Source organism: Pristis pectinata, chromosome 3 (genome assembly GCF_009764475.1).
Source record: "Pristis pectinata isolate sPriPec2 chromosome 3, sPriPec2.1.pri, whole genome shotgun sequence".
In the NCBI taxonomy this organism is placed as follows: domain Eukaryota; kingdom Metazoa; phylum Chordata; class Chondrichthyes; order Rhinopristiformes; family Pristidae; genus Pristis; species Pristis pectinata.
Genome location: NC_067407.1, coordinates 19,514,794 through 19,534,468, shown reverse-complemented (window position 1 = coordinate 19,534,468; position 19,675 = coordinate 19,514,794). Strand labels below are relative to the sequence as shown.

Genomic DNA, 19,675 nt, shown 5'->3' with positions numbered 1-19,675 from the left:
AACTTGTGGACATCCCTACATACAAACGAGCTCCCATAATATTATTAAATTCAGAAGTCCAATATACGTACATATGTTCATTCCTGTGAATGGCAGAACTAGTTTTCTCTCTTTTTCTCCACTTTTGGTCTTGTTGACTAAAGATAATTGGTCTTTCTTATCAGTGTCATGAGATCTTGATGTCACATTGTGGAGGTACGCTTACCATAGTGAATGATTTTTGTGTATTTTCTAACTTACGAACAAAATCAACGAATGGCTGTCTGTAAAAATGGGACCTGTTTGTTTCCCAGGATGACTTCTATATTGGTACGTATAGATCACTCTCATTTGAAATAGAGTAGTAATACAGCATGGAAACAGACCCTTCGGCCCAACATCCATGCAGACCAAGATGCCCGTCTAAGCTAGTCCCATTTGCCCGCATTTGGCCCATATCCTAAACCTTTCTTATCCATGTACCTGTCCAAATGTCTTTTAAATGTTGTTATTGAACTGGCCTTAACCACATTCTCTGGCAGCTCCTTCCATATATGAACCACCCTCTGTGTGAAGTTGCCGCCCCTCAGGGGCCTTTTAAATCTTTCCATTCTCACTTTAAACCTTTGCCTTCTAATTTTTGATTCCCTTTGCCTGGGAGAAAAACTGTCTGCATTCTCCTTATCTATGCACCTCATGATTTTATACACCTCTCAGTCATCCTTGTCTCCTAACCTCCAAGGAATAAAGTCCTAGCCTGCTCAACGTCTCCCTATAACTCAGGCCCTTGAGTCCTGGCAACATTCTCATAGATCTTCTCTGTACTTTTTCCAGCTTAATTTCTTTCCGATAGCAGTGTATCCAAAACTGTACACAATACCTCGCCAATGTCTTGCACAACTGCAACATAACATCCTAGCTCCTACACTCAATGACCTGACCGATGAAGGTCAGCATGCCAAAATTCCTCTTTACCACCTTGTCTACCTGTGACACCACTTTCAGGGAACTATGCACTTGTACTCCTAGGTCTCTCTGTTTAACCACACCCCACCCCCCCCCCCCCCCCCCCACCAGAGCCCTACTGTTCACTGAGTAGCTTATGAGGGAGAGGGATATCGATTTGGATGAAAGTTGACAGAAGATTTGAGTGTAAAATAAATGCCAGTGTGCCAGTTGGGACAAATTACTGGTTTCTGTTCCTTATATTCTAACATGATTTGTTCTCATTCACTCTCGAAAGGCTTATCATACTGCAAATAATGCTGTGGACTGTGTGGGCAATATAATAATTGCTGCCAGAGCATTATCCTGAACACCCCACCATCTGGCACCACTTTAGATCATGTCTTTTGGCATGTTACCACTTCTAGACCAATGTCTTGGTACTGTTCCCAGTCTCCAGAGACATGAATGTTTCAGCACTATTTCTACGTTGCTTTGACTTGAATTTGTACTGTGATGAAACAAAAGTCCCAACACGTAATATTAAACTACTGTAGCAAATATACTTAATGAAATACATACACCCAAAACGCTGACTGTCCCTTTCCCTCTACAGTTGCTGCTGACCTGCTGAGTTCCTCCAGCAGCTCATCTTTTCTTTGCTACTCGTGTCTCCAGAAGAAGGATACACTAGTCCTCGCCTTATACCCCCCCCCCCCCCCCAACAGTCTCTGCATTCAACAGATCGTTCTCTGCAATTTCCGCTACCTTCAAAAGAGATTCCACCACCAGACACACTTCCCCTCGGCTCCCCTTTCAACATTTCACAGGGACTGTTCCCTTCGTGACTCCTGTTTCACTCTTCTGTTCCCACCAACCACTCCCTTCTTACAACACTTTCCTTTACAACTGCAGTTGATGAAATATCTGGAGTAAAAGACAAATTGCTGGAAGAACTGAGCAGGTTAAGCAGCATCTCTGGACGCAATGGGATAATTGACATTTCGGGTCATGTTCCTGCATCAGGACTGAGAGTGTGGAGGGTAGATAGCCAGCACAGAGATGAAAGGGAGGGATAAGACGGGCTGGTAGGTGACAGGTGGAACCAGATGAGGTAGGGGGTAATGAGCAGAGTTAAGAGACAAGCTAGTGGATGAGAGGTGGTAACGGATAAGGAAAAAAAACATGGGCAATTGGATCCAAGGGAGGGAGGGGGAGGTAGAGACAGAGGCTAGGAGGTGGTAAGTGGAACTACATAAGGGAGGGATGATGGGCAGATGGAACCAAATGGGGGAGGGATAGGGAGGGTAAGCCAAGGGAGAAGAAACCCGGGTGGATGGGTGTGTGGGCAATGGGCGATGGAAGTGGGAAAGGAGAGCTCTCTCTGACCTAACTTGGCATTTGTACTACAAAACCTTAACTTTAAAAGACCCATCTTTCTTTCTCATTCTCACCAGTGTCTAAGCAGCTCCAGCCCAAGAGCACTCCAAGATAAATGTACTCTAATTCTTATCTTCTGACAATTTCCGATTTGCATCATTTCATCATTGGTTATGTCTTCAGTTCTGGAAACACGCTTAGCCTCAGTCTTTCTTTCCTCTTTAAATATTCTTTAAACTTGGCTTTGGTCACTTGTCCTCTAACACCCTACAATGCAAATTGTGCTCTTAAATATCACCTTCAGTGCTATTATATTAAAGACATTATACAAGTGCAAGATGTTCTTTTGGTTCAAGAGGCAAATTCCCAGTGAAAGTACTGATGATGTACAAGTCAAGTTCTATGGAAAGGAGCTAAACTTCAATTAATATAGTAATTAAAGGCAGCTATACAAACAGAAGAAATACATTCTAACAGAACAGTTTACAGGAAATTCTTTTCCATTTACCTATTCCAGAGGGCCACTAATGCATATTCATGCAGTTCTGTATTCTGGGTCCCCTTTCTACCATCCATACTCATTGTTGTTCTTGACATGCGGAGTGGTTTCATTCCATATGTACTGGCATGATCAGTGATATAGTTATAGAGTTGATGAGCTGTTGTCATGTTTGTGGAGAGGGCTATAGTCCCTAAAAAAACAGGATTTTAAAACCAGATCAAGAAATTAGAAATCAATTGACATATTTCTGTTTAAGTATTTTATGTCAGGTATTTTCTCAACTTTTCCAACATCAGTGATGTAATACTTTTTATTTGGCTTTCTTCCTCCATCCCCCAAATCCTCATGCTACAAATGATATAAAGAGCTCATTTGTACAGCTGATGCATTCATAGTGTTGTCTTCCTTAGTCGTATTGCAGTTACTGCAAACTATCTATTCACAATCTATAATTGGCAGAACTGTATTTTAAATGTGAGAAATTGATTCCCATACGAGTGGAGTATAAGAATTATAATTTTAAACCAAAAATCTGATAACTAGTACCCAACAATCACGTATAGACCATAAGGTTGCGAATCAGGCTCTTTTAATTCCTCTTAACATACATGCTCTTAACATTTTAATTATATTTCCTACCTTCAAAGATGTGATTTCTTCCATATTTTGGAATATCTGGATGGTGACAGATAAAATCTTCTAGGAAGCTAGTGAGGTGGTACCCCTGTCTCAGAGTCATCTGACGGCCAACCAGATATTGGTGAATGATCCGCAGGTGGAAATCATAACTGAAGGAGTGAACGTGCATTAGATCCCGCACCTTGTCACACTCCTCTGTGAACAACATTGAAAGCTGCCAAGATAGAGACAACAGGTAACTATGGATTACATTCCCCATTCCCATGGCAATGGCTTGTTCCTACTGGGTTCATGTAAATCTCCCTTTACTTAAACAAATGTTTTAATTTTGTCAAATTGTACTATAAGTGTAATGTTAAAATGATTGAACATTGTAATAATGTAAAATGAAGACAGCCCATGTCATTTTCAATTCCATCGTTCAATTATCATGGATGGAATCCCGAGCTTCAAATTAACTGCTCAACCCATAACTACATCCCATGAAAGAAGAGATAATATTAATTCTGATACTATAAAGATGTAAAAGATCCAAGAATTTGAATGGTATATTTTAATAAAGAACCAGCCATTGGTTTTAAGAAAGTTCATGGCAGAATGCAACACGTCCATCACAGTCTTTGTGTTTATAATTAGAGCATTGAGAATAATCACCTGATTCCATTGATAAAATATTTAATTTTGTTGCTGATGACTATTCTGATTTCTTAAGATTTCAGGTATCTTTAATATATTCTAAGCTTTATTATTATTTTTTTGGATCAAGGAAAGTGAAAGCACAATTGAAAACAAAACTGATACACTTGAAAAAGACAGAAGAGTAGAGAACTTACAATCTTGGAGCTCTTGAGAAAACCTACCCTCCTCTGTAAAACCGAGACTTGAACTAAATACCCCAAGACTTTGACATTTTTTATTAGTATAATCTGTGAATGGGAAAAATTCCTATTTTCCCCAGTTCAACATCGAACTATATGTGAATCAAGCAAAAACATCTGGATTCCCAACCGATCTTAAAACTAAAGGCTGCTATTAGAAAAAATGATAATTGAGCTATGTAACCGTAGAAAATTTATTCAGTCCATTCCAGTCTTACAATGATCATTATTGTTTCCCTATTGGTTTAAACAGTAAAAAAGAGCCAAGATTTTCTTTACAAATGCCTCGCAATCGGTTCAAATCATTAATAGGTTTTAATTTGGAAAATATTAAATTTCATCTCATAGTATTTAGTGGTTGACTTGTGGAGGTAAGTAACAACATTCCTTCATATCCCAACACTTACTGTGATTTTAAAGTCTTTGATTAGATCTCTCCTCTAACTCAGCGATCTATCTTCGAGTTAGAACAGATTAGGTGCCCAAACAAATCAATCACAATGTAGAATATTAAACATACACTGTCACTTAACTCCAGCCTCAGTTTTATCCACATTATGCCATTTGATTTAAAAAGCTTTGCAGCCTTGTTATTTTGAGGCTATAGTTTATAGGATGCTCTTAGAAGTGTCCATCTCTAAGAATAAAAGGTTAAAACTGTAAAGGGTGATCAGAAGTGCTTGGCATCCCCCCAGATAATCAGCCTAACTGAGGGATACCCATTTAAGCAGGGGCACTTGTCTCAGCTGTGCAGAAAATGAATATGATAAAATATCTCTGTCTGATTCACCCTTTCTTCACTGCTGTGAAAGGAAAAAAAAACAGATCAGAGCTACATTACCAGTGGACAAGGAAAGTCATAACTGCAAATGTTTTGGTAAATTTATAGAAATAAGAGGAAGAGGAAAGTGTGGTACCACAAAATGGTTAATCTGAATCAGAGGAAGGTGAAGCAGCTCATTTTGTACCAATTTGGAGTATGTTACACCCACTCAAAGCTATGGAATGATGAGTCTTGCAGCAAGTCTGCCTGCAGTCTTTATAACCAGGAATGATAAAATGCAGCTTCATTTCATTTTTATTACTTTAATTCTTAAAGAACAAAAAGTCCTCCTTAATTCACAATGTTATGTCTGAAGCTCTCATCTTTAATTTTAAAATAATCTCTTGTTACACTTTGCCATGTTAAGTCATATTAAATAGAAATCAGAGTCATCTGCATTTCAGGGGAATTGAGAACAGTTCTTTTAAGTTTTATTTTAAAATCTGTGTGTTTTCAGAAGACAAAAGTCTATTGGACTAGTAACCTTGAGAATAAAACTCCCTGGATTAAGAAATCCTTTGATTTAACACAACATGCTGGAATAGATACACAGCATTACATTTCTCCAATTACTCAATACTGTTGTCAATTACAAATAGTATGAGCAGTTGAGTAGTCTACTCACCATAATAGGAAGCCAGCTGTCTTTTAAGAAGTCTCACAAAAACAACACTACTAAACACAATACTGAATAGCCCAAGAAATCCCATTGAGCATCCTCTAGTGCTCACATTTCAGAAGTAATACTTCGCAGTGATTTTACATTTTCAGTAGCACCATTAGATTCTTCCAGCATCTCCACAGATGTCCATCTGGTTGCACTGACAGCTTTTGGTACATACATTTCTCCAAACCAATTACTTTTCCTTTTTTTATGCAAAGTGCTGATAATGAAAACTCAACATTCAAACAGAAATTGGTGTCCACATGCAAGTACGGAGAATGTAAATGGAAACTTTCTACCTCCATGATCAAAATGCCACAAGCTTGGCTGTTATTCCTTTATTTCAAGCAGCAGGATTCCTAGACCCTTAGGTCAAGAAGTTTGTATTAGGACGTGTCCTTGCAAAGGGTAGTTGGCACAATATTCTGTGAATTACTGGAGATGTTGTCTGAGATACTTAACTGTAAAAATGATCAAGTAAAACAAGTTGGATGGTATTTTTTCATTTTTCTTTACTATAGATAGGGTAGATAGTCAGAATCTATTTCCCAGGGTGGAAATATCAAATACTAGAGGACATAGCTTTAAGGTGAGAGGGGAGACGTTTAAATCAGATTTATGAGGCAAGTTTATTTACAGAGAAAGTAGTAGGTGCTTGGAATGTGCTGCCAGGGGAGTGGTGGAAGCATATGCAATAGCAAATTTTGAGAGACATTCAGACAGGCACGTGAACAGGCAGCAAATGGGGGGGGGGATATTGACCATGTGCAAACAGATGGGATTAGTATCACGGTTGCCACATACATTGTGGCCAAAGGTCCTGTTCTTGTGCTGTTACTGTTCTGCGTTCTGTGTTCGACTGGGGAAGATCTTTTGTGGCTGTGGTAGTGCCAATGCCTCTATTGGGAATTACTCACATATCCATATGGAAGGCCTGAAGTGCAGGTCTAAATTTTGCCATGCCGACCATGCACCGGGCTGCCCCTCTCTGCTGCTCTGAGCTCCTCAGAGAGTCCTGTACAGAAATGGAGATTTTCCTGTTGGGCTCACGGCTGCTCCAGCTGCTGTGCTGCTCTCCTGCATAGTCTAGAGATGGGCAGGAAGAGTCTTCTGGTCTTGGGAAATTTAGAAGGCCCTAGAGGTGCCAAAGGGGCAAGCAGGCTGAGTTGATGGGCTGTCAGGAAAGCAGCAGAGAAGACAACTGGTGTCAGGATGTTCAACTGTAGAGCCTGCTGTCTTGTTCCAGGGAGAGACAAAATGAAAGGACAAGAAGAGGCAGAGTTGGGGAGAAAATGCAGTTAAATTGAAAAAAATTCTACAAACAAGATAGAGTAGGAAATATTCAAATTTGGATCAGTCCTTACACACTTCTATGTGGACTATGTGCTCTCTCAGGGAGCCTTCTGTTTATACAGCTCGCTCTAAAGTCTCTGACCAGAAAAAAATTTTAAAGTGGGGAGAAAGTGCTATCATTTTGCTGCGATTCGCTACTATCCACTTGACTGGAAACTATCATGCTCCGAAATGTACCCGTACTCTCAGCAGAGGCAGCTCTAGCTACTATCCCACAATGAACAAGCAACCAGACAAGCTGAGGTAAGGGGGGAATTAACAGAAGATTGTACTGGCAACTGTTATTAGACCAATTGAGTGCAAGGGTGGGAGATTGGGACTTCTGGATATATCAAGGGATGTTCAAATCCATTGTACTAGCTAGTATTTGAAACAATACAGCAACCATGATTTTATTAAGTACAAGCTATTTTTGTGCAAGGAATTATACTGTGACTCAGATCATCTAAAAAAGAAAGCACTAGTCACTAAAGCTAAATGAGGAAAGAAACTGCACAGAATTTGGAGAAGTGGTCACCTCTAGAAGGTAAGTGGATGTTTTTCAGCCAACAGGCTTTCCTGTATAACAATGAAATGTGTCTCAGATGACTCCTCAGTTCTGTGTCGGGGACTATAATATCTTCCATTACCTTCACTTTTAGGAATTCCATTTCATGTTTTTAGTTAAATGTCAACAAACATGGGAGTTGTTCTGAGTGAATAAGCCTAACAAAATCTTTCCTCTTCCACCCTGGGTGCTCCTCCTGATGTGGCCCCATCGTTGCTCGTTTAAAGCAATGTTGAAACCACATTATTTTTATCCTTCACCTATCGTCATGTTCTCCAATCTCTTTTTTGTAGAAAGAAAACTTACCACAGCTAAACCTTCCTGTCTGGCTAACCATAGTCCTGTCCTGTGCCTCAGCCACCAGCAGCTCCTTGGTATTTTTACTTGTTTAGGGAAGGTGGACATTGCTGCCATTGCCAACATTTACTGTCCATCCTTCATTGTCCCTTAAGAGTCAACCATATCAAAGACCTGTCAGTTTCCACCATTAAGATGGTCTGGCTCCATCACCGACTTTTGATCATCTTTTGATGAGAGGCTTATTTGCATCTTTGTCACCTCCAGCTGTCATAATTCCTATGGTCTCTTTTTCATCCTCCTATTCTCAAGCTCTATAAATATTAACTAAGCAAAAACTTTGCTGCCTATATCCTAACAGCTACATAGTCCTACTTGCCCATTATCCTTGTGTTCCCTGATCTATGTTGGTTCTCAGATTAACAACATCTCAAGTTTAAGAATCTCATCCATATGGTTAAATTTCTAATTTTCTTTAGCTCCACATTCAGCTTGGGACTCCCTTCATTTCTCTGAATTTAGCCTCAAATGCAATTCCACTTTAAATCATCCCAACTTTGGCAGTCATCCAATCAGCCATGTAAATCCATACTCTGCAGTTCACTCATTAAATTTTTCAATTTCCTTAAAACCTACCTCTTTCACTCATTACCAATGGCTCTATGAAGCATGTGTGTTGTGTGCTTTGCCCTTATAGGTATCAAATGTATGAAAGATGCTATTGTACTCATCACCTAATGTAAATAGCACTGCATGTACCATTTCTTGAAGGGACATCAATCCTAATTGTTTTTCTCCTTGCATGAGGACAGCATTTTAGTTTGGATATGAAGGGTGTACAAATGAAGAACATGCATTTGCAGAGGGGAGGAAACAGTGAGGATGGATACTCCCCATTTTTCAGTAATCAAATCCCTGATGCAACTAATAGCTGAACAGTGCAACACAAAATGAATATCTGAGAATTGGAAAAAGAGCATAATGTCAGTACCACCTAAACCATTGTACATGCCTTTAGAATGACTAATAGTCAGAGTCTGAAGAAAATGAGCAAGACTAGCAAAAAGAACGTCAGTGTGCAATAGGGAAAGATAGAGTTTATGAGAGTAAGGCCTCTGGAGCTTGGGACATACCGCTGACTCTGAGACCGAACTCACTTCGGCAAGGCACTTGATGCGAGCTTTGGACACTAGAGAGCCCTAATGGGAGACAGGAATGGAGATGGATATGGCACTCAACACAGACATACATGCAGTTTCTATTCTAGGTACAGTACATTTAAGAGAGGCATTGCCATAGGCTAGGATTAATCATAAAACATAACAGAACACCCCCCTCCCCCCTCGCCCCCATAAGGTCCATCAAACATGGTATTCAGACTTTAAACTCAACACAGACCAAATCACATTTTTCAAATTCCAGAAACTGCAATATTGGTCACTTAAGAAATGAGAAAAGAAAAATGACATCTCTTTTGTAAAACTTTGTAAAATACTGCTTCCTCTAGTTCCCAGTTCACAGCTTATACAACCATATTGACATCCACTGCTTTAATAAACCGCTCAGTCTATCTGCATGCACTATGTGCACCACGTAAATAGGTTCCAGATGCATTTCTGTAGTTGAGACTAAATCCCCAACATATTGATCAATGAAGAAACTTCAGTTGTCCAAGACACAGAGATTCAGGAACAAGGTAACTGATGTGATTTTGTTTTTAGTATCATTTTGTTAATTTATTGCAGTGAAAGCTCCACTAACGTGTGACTAAAGGTGCCTTCTTTGGAAAGTTTTGTCTCATCTTGTCAAGCTCCAAACCATAGCAATCTATTGTCTAAGGCTTCAAGCCTAAGGAGGCGACCAGAACTGGACACAGTACTCCAAGTGTGGTCTAACCAGAGTTTTATAGAGCTGCATCATTACCTCACGGCTCTTAAACTCGACCCCTCGACTTATGAAAGCTAACACCCCATAAGCTTAACACCCCTATCCACCTGTGAGGCAACTTTCAGGGATCTGTGGATGTGGACCCCCAGATCCCTCTGCTCCTCCACGCTACCAAGAATCCTGCCATTAACTTTGTACTTGGAGTTTGTCCTTCCATGTTCTTTGAGAAGGTATCACTAATATTTAAGTAATGGCAAGTTCCATATGTTTTTGCAACAGAAGGCCAAATAGGAGTTATATTAGTGTATGAGAATTCCTTATTCTTCAATGTTTCAAGAGCTTGCAAGATATTAAACTACAAAGAATTTCCTTGTGATTCCAAACACTTCAAACATTTAAAGAGCAAGCTAAACCAGAGATAAGTTGCAACTTTCAGAAGACAAGAGGTTTTGCTGCAAGCCAAGTTGCTCAACCAGGAGATTATCTCATGTCCTTCTAGTACTTCTCATAGAGATAAAACATTTATGCAAAGGAGATGAAGTGATACCAGTAAATTCTCACTATCAAAGCAAATTAGGTTCCCCAAACTATGGCAGGAAAGTAAATAGCTATTCATCATGAAAACCTGCTACATACACAATCTCCTGACTGAGATAAAGGTTCAAACCTTGCATAATTTCCCTCGAGTTCTACATTTTGGTCACTTGGGATTGACAGGAAATTGTTCTGATTGCATTTTCCATAGTAGGTTTATTCTTTCAGATTTTGTTTACAAGGCCAAACACAAATTCTTCTATCAAAGGACAGCAGATTCTATAATTAAAGGTCACCTATTAAGTGGCAATGCCTCAATCAAATGCTTTAAGCAACTGAACATATAGACTAAGAGGAGATTACAAATTACTTACAAACATAGACAGATAATTCTATTTTTATAACAAAAACACATGCAAACATCATTTTAAACAGATTCCTTACTACAACACAAACTTAAAAACAAATCATTCAGAAAAATCAAATCTACACAACATATTCTCAACAAGTGGTGAGACATGGATGAAATGGCCAAGGGAGATTGAACCATGTATGTCATTTTACAGGGGTAGCTACTCACAAAAAATTCTCAGGGTCAGCCATTTAAGGTAGTTTTATAGCATTCCAAGGTATCAAATGGACTGTGAAACAATTGTTGCCCATAAAAGGTGTTTGACTTCTGTGATACAAATTGATACGAAGCGATAAATTGCTATTTTGAATTGATCCATTATTATGGTAAGAAAGGAACAGATATCTGATGGCTAGTTAAACTTTCCTTTAGTTACTTGACTTAACCCCATCATGCTGGTTTAATGGTAGTCCCGTCTTTTTGAATCAAACTACATGAATGCTTAGCTATTTTTAATGTTTTTTTTAGGCTTCTATGTTCCAATTAGCTGTACTAGTTAAGAAATAAAATGTGGAACAAATAAAATCATTGGATTTGAGACGCTAAACAGCACCTCAAATCCAATGCTTCCATTCAGTTACATCATGGTGATTCCAAATCTTGTCCAGTTTACTGCCTGATCCACATATCCATCATATTTAATTTAGCTCAGCAGTATTAACAATTTTTAATCAAGCAACGTCTGGTTAAGATGCTGTTTTAAAATGAAGCAATCAGGAAGCAACAGCCTTTACATTTTTCACAGAAAATCTAAAGTAGGTTTTATAAACAGACAGCCATCTGTTAAGAGTTATGCTGTGTAGCCTTGATTTTTTTTTAGCTTCATTAACTTAGGTTAGTTTAATCTTACTTTAAAATTTAATATGACCATAAGGTATAGAAATATATCTTCAATTTCACTAGAAGTTACCTGGGAGTTGACAGACTGTCCCATTGGAATCCGGGAGCATTCAAGGGCATATTGTTTCACACAGAAGTAACAGCCCTAGAAATCAGAAAAAGTAGAATGAATATATACTTTTTTTCCCCCCAGAGAATAAAGACCTAAATGCATTTTATTCACTGGTCCTAAAACAAAATTCCTCATGGAGTGTCATACATTCTACTTGTGAGTCCCTAACACTTAAAATGTTTGATTTATTGTACAATGCGATTTAGATAGCAGGAAAATATGATCCAGGTGAGCTTTGGATCCTTTGATGTTCAAACCTGCCAAGATGTGCACATTGCAAGAGGTCACCTGAGCTCTAAAGTATATTTAATGAGACACAAGGAGATAAATTCATCTTTGTTTCCTTGTGCAAAACATGCACAGGCTTATCTGTTACCATCTGTATTTACTTTTCGACATCCAGTTCTATTAACTGACTGAATGTCTGGAAGTAGGTACAGTAGTGGAGAATACAATAGTGACAGAAGATAAATGCAACCCCTAAAATTCCTCATGGAGTATCAGGCATTCTATTTGAGTCCTTAAAAAACTCAAAAGATGCAATATTACAAATATTCTAATCACTTAATAATTCAAGCAATCTAGTAAAGAAGGGCACTATTGCCATCTAGTGTTGTGTGTCAATCGCACTGCTATGTGCTGACTATATTATCCCATACAGGGCAACACTCAAAAACATTTGATTCACCCAAGACCTGACAGATGTATCTGTTACAAGTGCACTTCTTGAATTATCTGCGATACATTAGCCTACCAGGAGAACTTAAAACCATGATGTTCTGGTTATATAAACTGACAATTTACTCTGCTAAAACTCAACAACAAGTACATCAACATGAGAGAAACATCAACCATTTCTAAGTAATGATTATATCTGATATCACTTCCAGTAAAGACACCACAGATTTGCCTGTCAATTATTGATGCATTGATAATTGCATTAGGAACTCACAATAGCATTAGGTTAACCTAACTGCTATGCTGGGAACCCAATACGACACAGTCACTGAATACTGCCTTTGCATTCAGAATTTCTAATACCATATCGAGTATCACGATCTGAGAATACCAACACATCACACTGACTGATTCACTGAAACTTCAGAATGCCACAATACTACATGAATTACTTCACTGAGATCCTGGAACATTGCAGCAGTACCAAGATCCTAGCTAATTCCTGGGTCTTCCATTACAATCCCTGCCAGAAGGGGTAAAGATTGCTGCAGGCATTTTGTGATGGAAAAGACATAGAAGTTGAAATGGAGTTCACAGCACCAAGCTCTCAACAGTCTGGTTCATCATAAACCATAGCCAGAGAAAGGGATCAAATTAGTGGCATGGACAAGTATTTGTGGCAGGTGGAAAAGATAAAAACTTCAATCTTCCTGATGCTGAGTTGGGGGAAGTTTTCATTTATTCAAGTCTGGATGCCTGAAAATCAATCAACACTGTGATCATAGTCTGTGACATTCAGCTTTTGTGATGGTTCTGAAATAGGAAATCTCTGTGCACCTGGGGAAGCATTTCTGATAAAGACTCTCTTTGTGACCTTTTCAACTCTATTAAAATGTAAACCAATTCAAATGTGGAAGTGCGAAGTATGATTGAGGATAAGGAAAAGCCATTATTATACCAACACAAACAAAATTATAATGACAAGTTTTTTTGATAACCAGCTTAAATGAGTCACTTGGAGGAAAAATTTTCCTGCTGATTCCCACATATGAAGAAATATAATAAACTATCGCAGATTGGCAGCACATGTTAAATTGATCCATTTCATCTGTAGGCTACATATCCGAGTCTACACCCACTCATATGAGTTACATGATCAAACATCATTTACTGGATCATTCTGAATCTTTCCATTCACAATGCTCATTTTTTCTCTCGTAAATAAATCAAATTCATCCCTCCTCCACAAAAGTAAACAGTTTTTCTACTGTAAATCATATGAAAGGTGCCTGACACCTTTGCAAGTACAGCACATTGTTCTTACCTGGAAAGCAAGTTCCATGAGCACTATTCCACCTGGAAGAGCCCTTTGAAGATGATAGGTTATTACACTGGAGCCATCCATGCTCTGTAAAAGATTTCAACACATAAATCAAGTGATTCATTTACTGTGCATATTATAATCTTTTGCAGCATGCCCAGGGAGGGAACTGCTTTGTACAGTATCAGTTTGACCAAAATGAGGCAGAAAGAACGTCAGTGATTTTGCAGTGACAAACCTGTGCTCTCCACAAAAAAAAAGCCTCTTTTTCCAGTTGTTGGAATAAAGAGATCACCGAACTTGGTAAGACTGGATAAAACTTAAATCTATCTGAGTACTCAGGTAACTCAGATATACAACAAACAATGCAGTCACCAAGAAGCACGATTTACATAGTAATCCATGGAGAGAACCTCAGGTTTACCTCGGAGGTGGTTATTGTAAGTGGCTTAACTTTTGCTTCTGTATCCATGCTGAAATATCACATGCTTTTGTGAGTATGTGATGCAATTTAAAGACCACATAGCAACACTAAAACATTTAGTGCAACACTATTACAGCGCCAGCGACCCGGGTTCAACTCTGGCCGCTGTCTGTAAGAAGTTTGTACGTTCTCCCCATGACTGCGTGAGTTTCCTCCGGGTGCTCCGGTTTCCTCCCACATTCCAAAGACATACGGGTTAGGAAGTTGTGGGCATGCTATGTTGGTGCCAGAAGCGTGGCAACACTTGTGGGCTGCCCCAAGAATACTCTACGCAAAAGATGTATTTCACTGTGTGTTTCGATGTATATGTGACTAATAAAGATCTCTCTCTTAAAATTCAAGTATATTTTAAAAACTAAGTATAACATTTTGTTTTGAATAGGATGATAAACAGATTTAATCTTTTGGACAAGATTTCATTTGTCCTTTCTGCCTTACAATCTGGGATGATATGTACACCTCATTTAATTAAATGCAATGGGTCCTATCTGTGTATCCCCCTTATCAGAAAGATGCCAAGTTTCGGACCTTAAGATGTTCAATTTTAATTGACAGTCAACATATATAGATAGTATTTGCATTGATCATGACTTTGCTTTAATGATAATGATGGTACATAATACATGGAAACAGATGTGAACCTGAGAAGAGTCAAGAACTTGCAAGCACTTTGTTCTTGGGAGGAGACCTCACCAAATGTCCTAAGATTCAGGAGGAATTAAGTACAAGGGTGCAGGCTTCTCGCGTGCTTTTTAGTTCTTATGCTTGATTCCCATCCTCACTAATTCTTGTACAGGCATTTAAGTAAACATAGAAAGGACATCTACATCACATTGCAATGCCAATTCTATTTAAAGATATCTTTTGAACTAAAATCTGAACCGTTCCTGAGTAGTTAAAAAGATCTCCTTTGTTCTCATTGGCTCAAAACAAGGCATAGTACTCCGTAGCTTTTCAATGATAATTTCATGCACTAGCACTGCTACACACATCCAAAGCTATGCTGGTGAAAATGGCATCAAGTTGGATAGCAGAAGTGACAGGGATCCCAGATGTGGAGATTTGGTGACATTAGTAGGTACACTCTCCTTCTGCTGTTCAGTGGAAACAGTGATGAATGCTGTCAAGTTGACTGATATTTTAAAACGCCTGCGTATTGCACATGCGGCAGCACTAAGACTGATACCAGAGCCAATCGTGACATTTATGTAAAAACAGGAAATCTGAGTCATAGAGTCATAAAGAGAAACGGCACAGAAACAAGCCCTCTAGCCATGGAGTCTGCACTGACCATAAATCCTAATACTTCAATAATCCTATTATTTTTATTCTCTCTACATTCTCATCACCTCTCACCAGATTCTACCACTCACTTACACACTATGGGCAATTTACAGTAGCCAGATAACCTAACATGCTGCAGGTCTTTGGGATATAGGTGGAAACTGGACCAAACCCACGCCAAGGCGACCCAGAATGTCACTGGCAGTGCAATCCCTGCAGTGCAGGTTAACCATATTTCCATGTAGCAAATGGCAAAGCTTTGTGTGAGCTACACTGCTGGCATGGAGTCTGGATAGTAACTGTTTCTGGGCCATTGCCACGAAAGTGTGCTTTCCCTAGTGGCTCAATGGCAAGTGCATGCAATGTATCACTGGCAGCCGATTATTTCCCTGGCAAGCTCCAATCTGTAATAGGGACCAAAATCATTCATTTTAATTATGTTACTAATGAGATCTACAATTAAGTTTATACTTAAATATCTTCCTGTTTCTTGACCTGCAGTGAGACTTGGCAATGCAAGAGTCACTTTTTATGCCATTTTGTTTTTTTAAAGTCATTTTTGAACTATTAAGGTGATGCAAACGCCTCAATTACAGTCAGCTTTCCCATTAATTTGCATATATTATTTTTGCTTCAATACAAGTATTCTCTCCAGTTTGTCTAAAAAGCCAGTGGGAGGATGGCATGCTGTGACTCCCAGTTGTCATCAAGTCTTGACAATAATACAGAAAAGTCATGGGTCATAAAATTGCAATTTAAGAAGCCTAAAAATGACAGTCAGCAATATTAACGAATGAACATTTTATCACCTCATATGTTATTTCTGTTACTTTACAGAAAATGCTAACCTGCTTAAAATGAAAATGTGAGCACTTGTTTAGTAACAGAACAGATCATGTTCAATGACTCTGAGCAACTTATCATTAACACCATCACAAACATTTTAGGACTTCACAGATAATGAATTGAACTAGTCTGTGAACATTCTCCCCTGCTCACCTTTGGACTATCATCACTTTTCTGCTTGTGGAAAGAAGTTACAGATCTCGAATCCACTGGCCGTGTCCGTCCCAAACTGAAAAAAATAAACCCACAAATGTGATATGGGTATCTGTATTACAACAAAGCGATCAAAGAACTGGGTGCTGCAGTCCAACAGGACGAAAATCTGAACAGTGATAATGAAAATGATTGTTAGAAAAAGTAATCGACTTGAAACATTTGATTTGGGAGTGAGATGCGCTGCTGGAATAAAATTGAACTGGCCCATTGGCAAGTGTGAAGTATCTTTCATTACAACACACAACAATGTGTTTAAACAGGGGGCAAAACAGAAAAATGTTGCATAAGTCATGTTTGGCAATTGGATGAGTCAGCATGATGAGGAAATGCAGTGTGACCATCAAGAGAGGTAAGTGAATGCTACAATAAGGCAAGGGAACAACTGGGTATTGATTGGGTTACTGTGTCTTCAGTGCACAATTTACAAAGTATACTGTAGTTACTTGTCTAGCCTACTCCAATAACATCTCCAATAATTGCAACCTTTGCCGCCAAAAAGGGCAAAGGCAGCAGATCGGTAGGAACACCACCACTTGCAGGTCCCCTTTCAAATCACACAGCATCCTGACTTTGAAATAGATCAAAGTTCCTTCATTGTCACTGGGTCTAAATCCCAGAACTTCCTCTCCAACAACATTGTGGGAGTCACAGTGACTGCAGGTGCTGTAATCTGGAGCAACAAACAAGATGCTGGAGGAACTCAGCAGGTCAGGCAGCATCTGTGGATGGAAATGGACAGTCAATGTTTTGGGTTGAGACCCTTCATCTGAACATTGTGGGAGTACCTGCAATCAGAACTTCAATGGTTCAAGGTGACTCACTGTCATCTTCTTGGGTTAATGACGGATGGGTAATAAATGTTGGATTTCCTAGCAAATGGGTGCCAGTGCATGGGAATACAACCCAGTGGATGCTGCATCCTGAAAAATGAACTAAAAATTGAGTAACCTGGTCTAGTAATTCAAAATCATTCAGATTATCAGGGAGTCACAGCAGCTTGAGCAGAAACAGCTGAAACATCACAAATTCCATTATTACTTTGTAGGTTATAATGAAATTGGAAACAGAATCCGGTAAAACAAGTCCAGCAGAACTTCTTTTTTGATAATTGCTATTTCTATTAAAAACCTGGAGATAGTGGTAGGGAAACCCTGCTCCTATCATTACAAGATGTTTATCTATTAAAGGATATGAAACTTGTATTATACACACACACACACATATAGATTATTTTTAATTTTTCATATGTGTGTGTGTATATATATATATATATACACACACACACACACACACACACACACACACACACACACACAGAGGAACCTGCAGCAGTTGGTGCATAGTTGCAACACATAAAAATGGCAGTAGCAATTTGGAATTAATTTGATGTAAACATTCTTTTGTTATGGTGATGCAACTGGAAATCATGGGTTGTAACACAAGTAAGGTTTATAAATTAACAGTGATTAATTCACACCAGTCTTAGAAGACCCAGTTATTATTTCTCCCTGGATCTTGAACAAGCCCGAGTTATTATTTCTCCTTTGATGAACCATTTTTTGTTTTAAACTCAGAGGGCAGCTGTGACCTGAAACTCACTGGTGGTGGGACAGAGGAAACAGATTCAATCGGTGCCTTCAAAAGGGAGTTGGTTTGGCACTTGAGAAAGAATAGATTGCATTGCTACAGGGAAAGAATAATGAGATGGTCAACCAGGAGTTAATATTAGACTCTTTGGGCTAGATGACCTTCTGTGTCTAAACAATTCTATGATTCTACTTTGAATGCAACTGGGCTGAAACTACTTTTCAAAGTAGAAGATACCTGATTTGTTCCTCCTCTTATCCGTTCTACCATTCAGGTTTAACCACATTCCACTCCGATCATCATATTTTATTTCATTCCATTGCATTGTGAAAATATGATAATGAGAAAAGGAAAAGCCAATGGAAAATGGCTTTCTTTCAGTTTGTACTGAGGATATTTACAATATCATTTACTTTACCCAACATTTAGATGAATGAATTACATGGAGTATATTAGTGCAATGTATTGTTTACTCATTTCTGAGGATAGATACTGTCTTGATTAAGTCATTTCACAGTATCAGTTCAGTGTGCTGTAAGAAAATGCACACACATTTATAGGCTACATCAGCATCAATGGAAAGCAAAGATACAAGAGTCTTAATTAAATGGGTCATACCGAGACTGTAGTAACTGCACTGTTTCTATTACATGAACTGCACACACACACCTTGGGTTACAATTCTGCCAGCCTATATTAAGCTGCTTTCTTTCTTACTTTCTTGTAGGAGAAGGTGGGCGGACCTGCACGAGGATAAAGCCCATGCTCTGTAGATATTGAATATACTGCTGCATGAATGCATTGGAAATCTCGCCCAGCCACTGCTCTTCCTTCAGCTTGAAAGGCATTGTTTCCACAGAATCACAGCTGTGGCTTCGGTCTCTCCCTGATGCTGTGGAGTCACTCGAACGATGCCGCTTCTAGAGAGAGAGGCGATCAGAAGAAATATAGAAGTCAGAAATTATGAAGACAAGAAAATCACAGTCCATCTTTGCTTAAAAGTGGGCCTTCAGGAGAAAAAGAAACTTATATTTTTGTATTATTAGTTTGAACCTTGGTATGTGACAAAGCCAATGAGGTATTTTTGAAACAATGTTACTGTTTAAATGAAGGAAAATGTTGCACTTAATTTGGGTCCCACAGTCATCAGTGAGATTAAAGAAAATGACCAAATATTCTATTTGGTGATATCAGTTCAAGATTAAATATTGACTAGGAAATCTGGAGAACCTTTTCCAAAATAATGCTTTTGGATTTTCTTATGCCATCTGAACATTTGGTTAAACACTGCAGCAGAAATGCAGCACCTCTGAAATGTGTATTACTCCATTGATTCTGCACTGTATTGTTAACCTAGGTTATCTGTTTAAGATTGTAGAACAGAGTTTTTGCTTAACCTTCTGATTTAGAGGTCAGAGTGTCAGCACTTGCCACGGTTAACATTGAAAACACAGCCCTGCACTGAGC

The 19,675-nt window shown here is 38.8% G+C and overlaps 1 protein-coding gene across 5 annotated transcripts in view; it reads right to left on the bottom strand.

Annotated features, from left to right (window-relative positions):
- Window positions 1–19,675, bottom strand: part of szt2 (SZT2 subunit of KICSTOR complex) — a 179,931-nt gene that overhangs the window by 16,307 nt on the left and 143,949 nt on the right. For 3 of the 5 annotated variants that reach the window (XM_052011099.1, XM_052011100.1, XM_052011101.1), the window contains 7 exons: window positions 18,926–19,128; window positions 16,559–16,634; window positions 13,795–13,878; window positions 11,751–11,825; window positions 9,141–9,206; window positions 3,446–3,659; window positions 2,813–2,996 (listed from right to left, as the gene is read on the bottom strand). In XM_052011099.1, coding sequence (XP_051867059.1) covers window positions 2,813–2,996; window positions 3,446–3,659; window positions 9,141–9,206; window positions 11,751–11,825; window positions 13,795–13,878; window positions 16,559–16,634; window positions 18,926–19,128 — 902 coding nt within the window. The remainder of the gene's footprint in view (window positions 1–2,812; window positions 2,997–3,445; window positions 3,660–9,140; window positions 9,207–11,750; window positions 11,826–13,794; window positions 13,879–16,558; window positions 16,635–18,925; window positions 19,129–19,675) is intronic. The other 2 variants (XM_052011102.1, XM_052011103.1) reach the window with 1 other exon arrangement.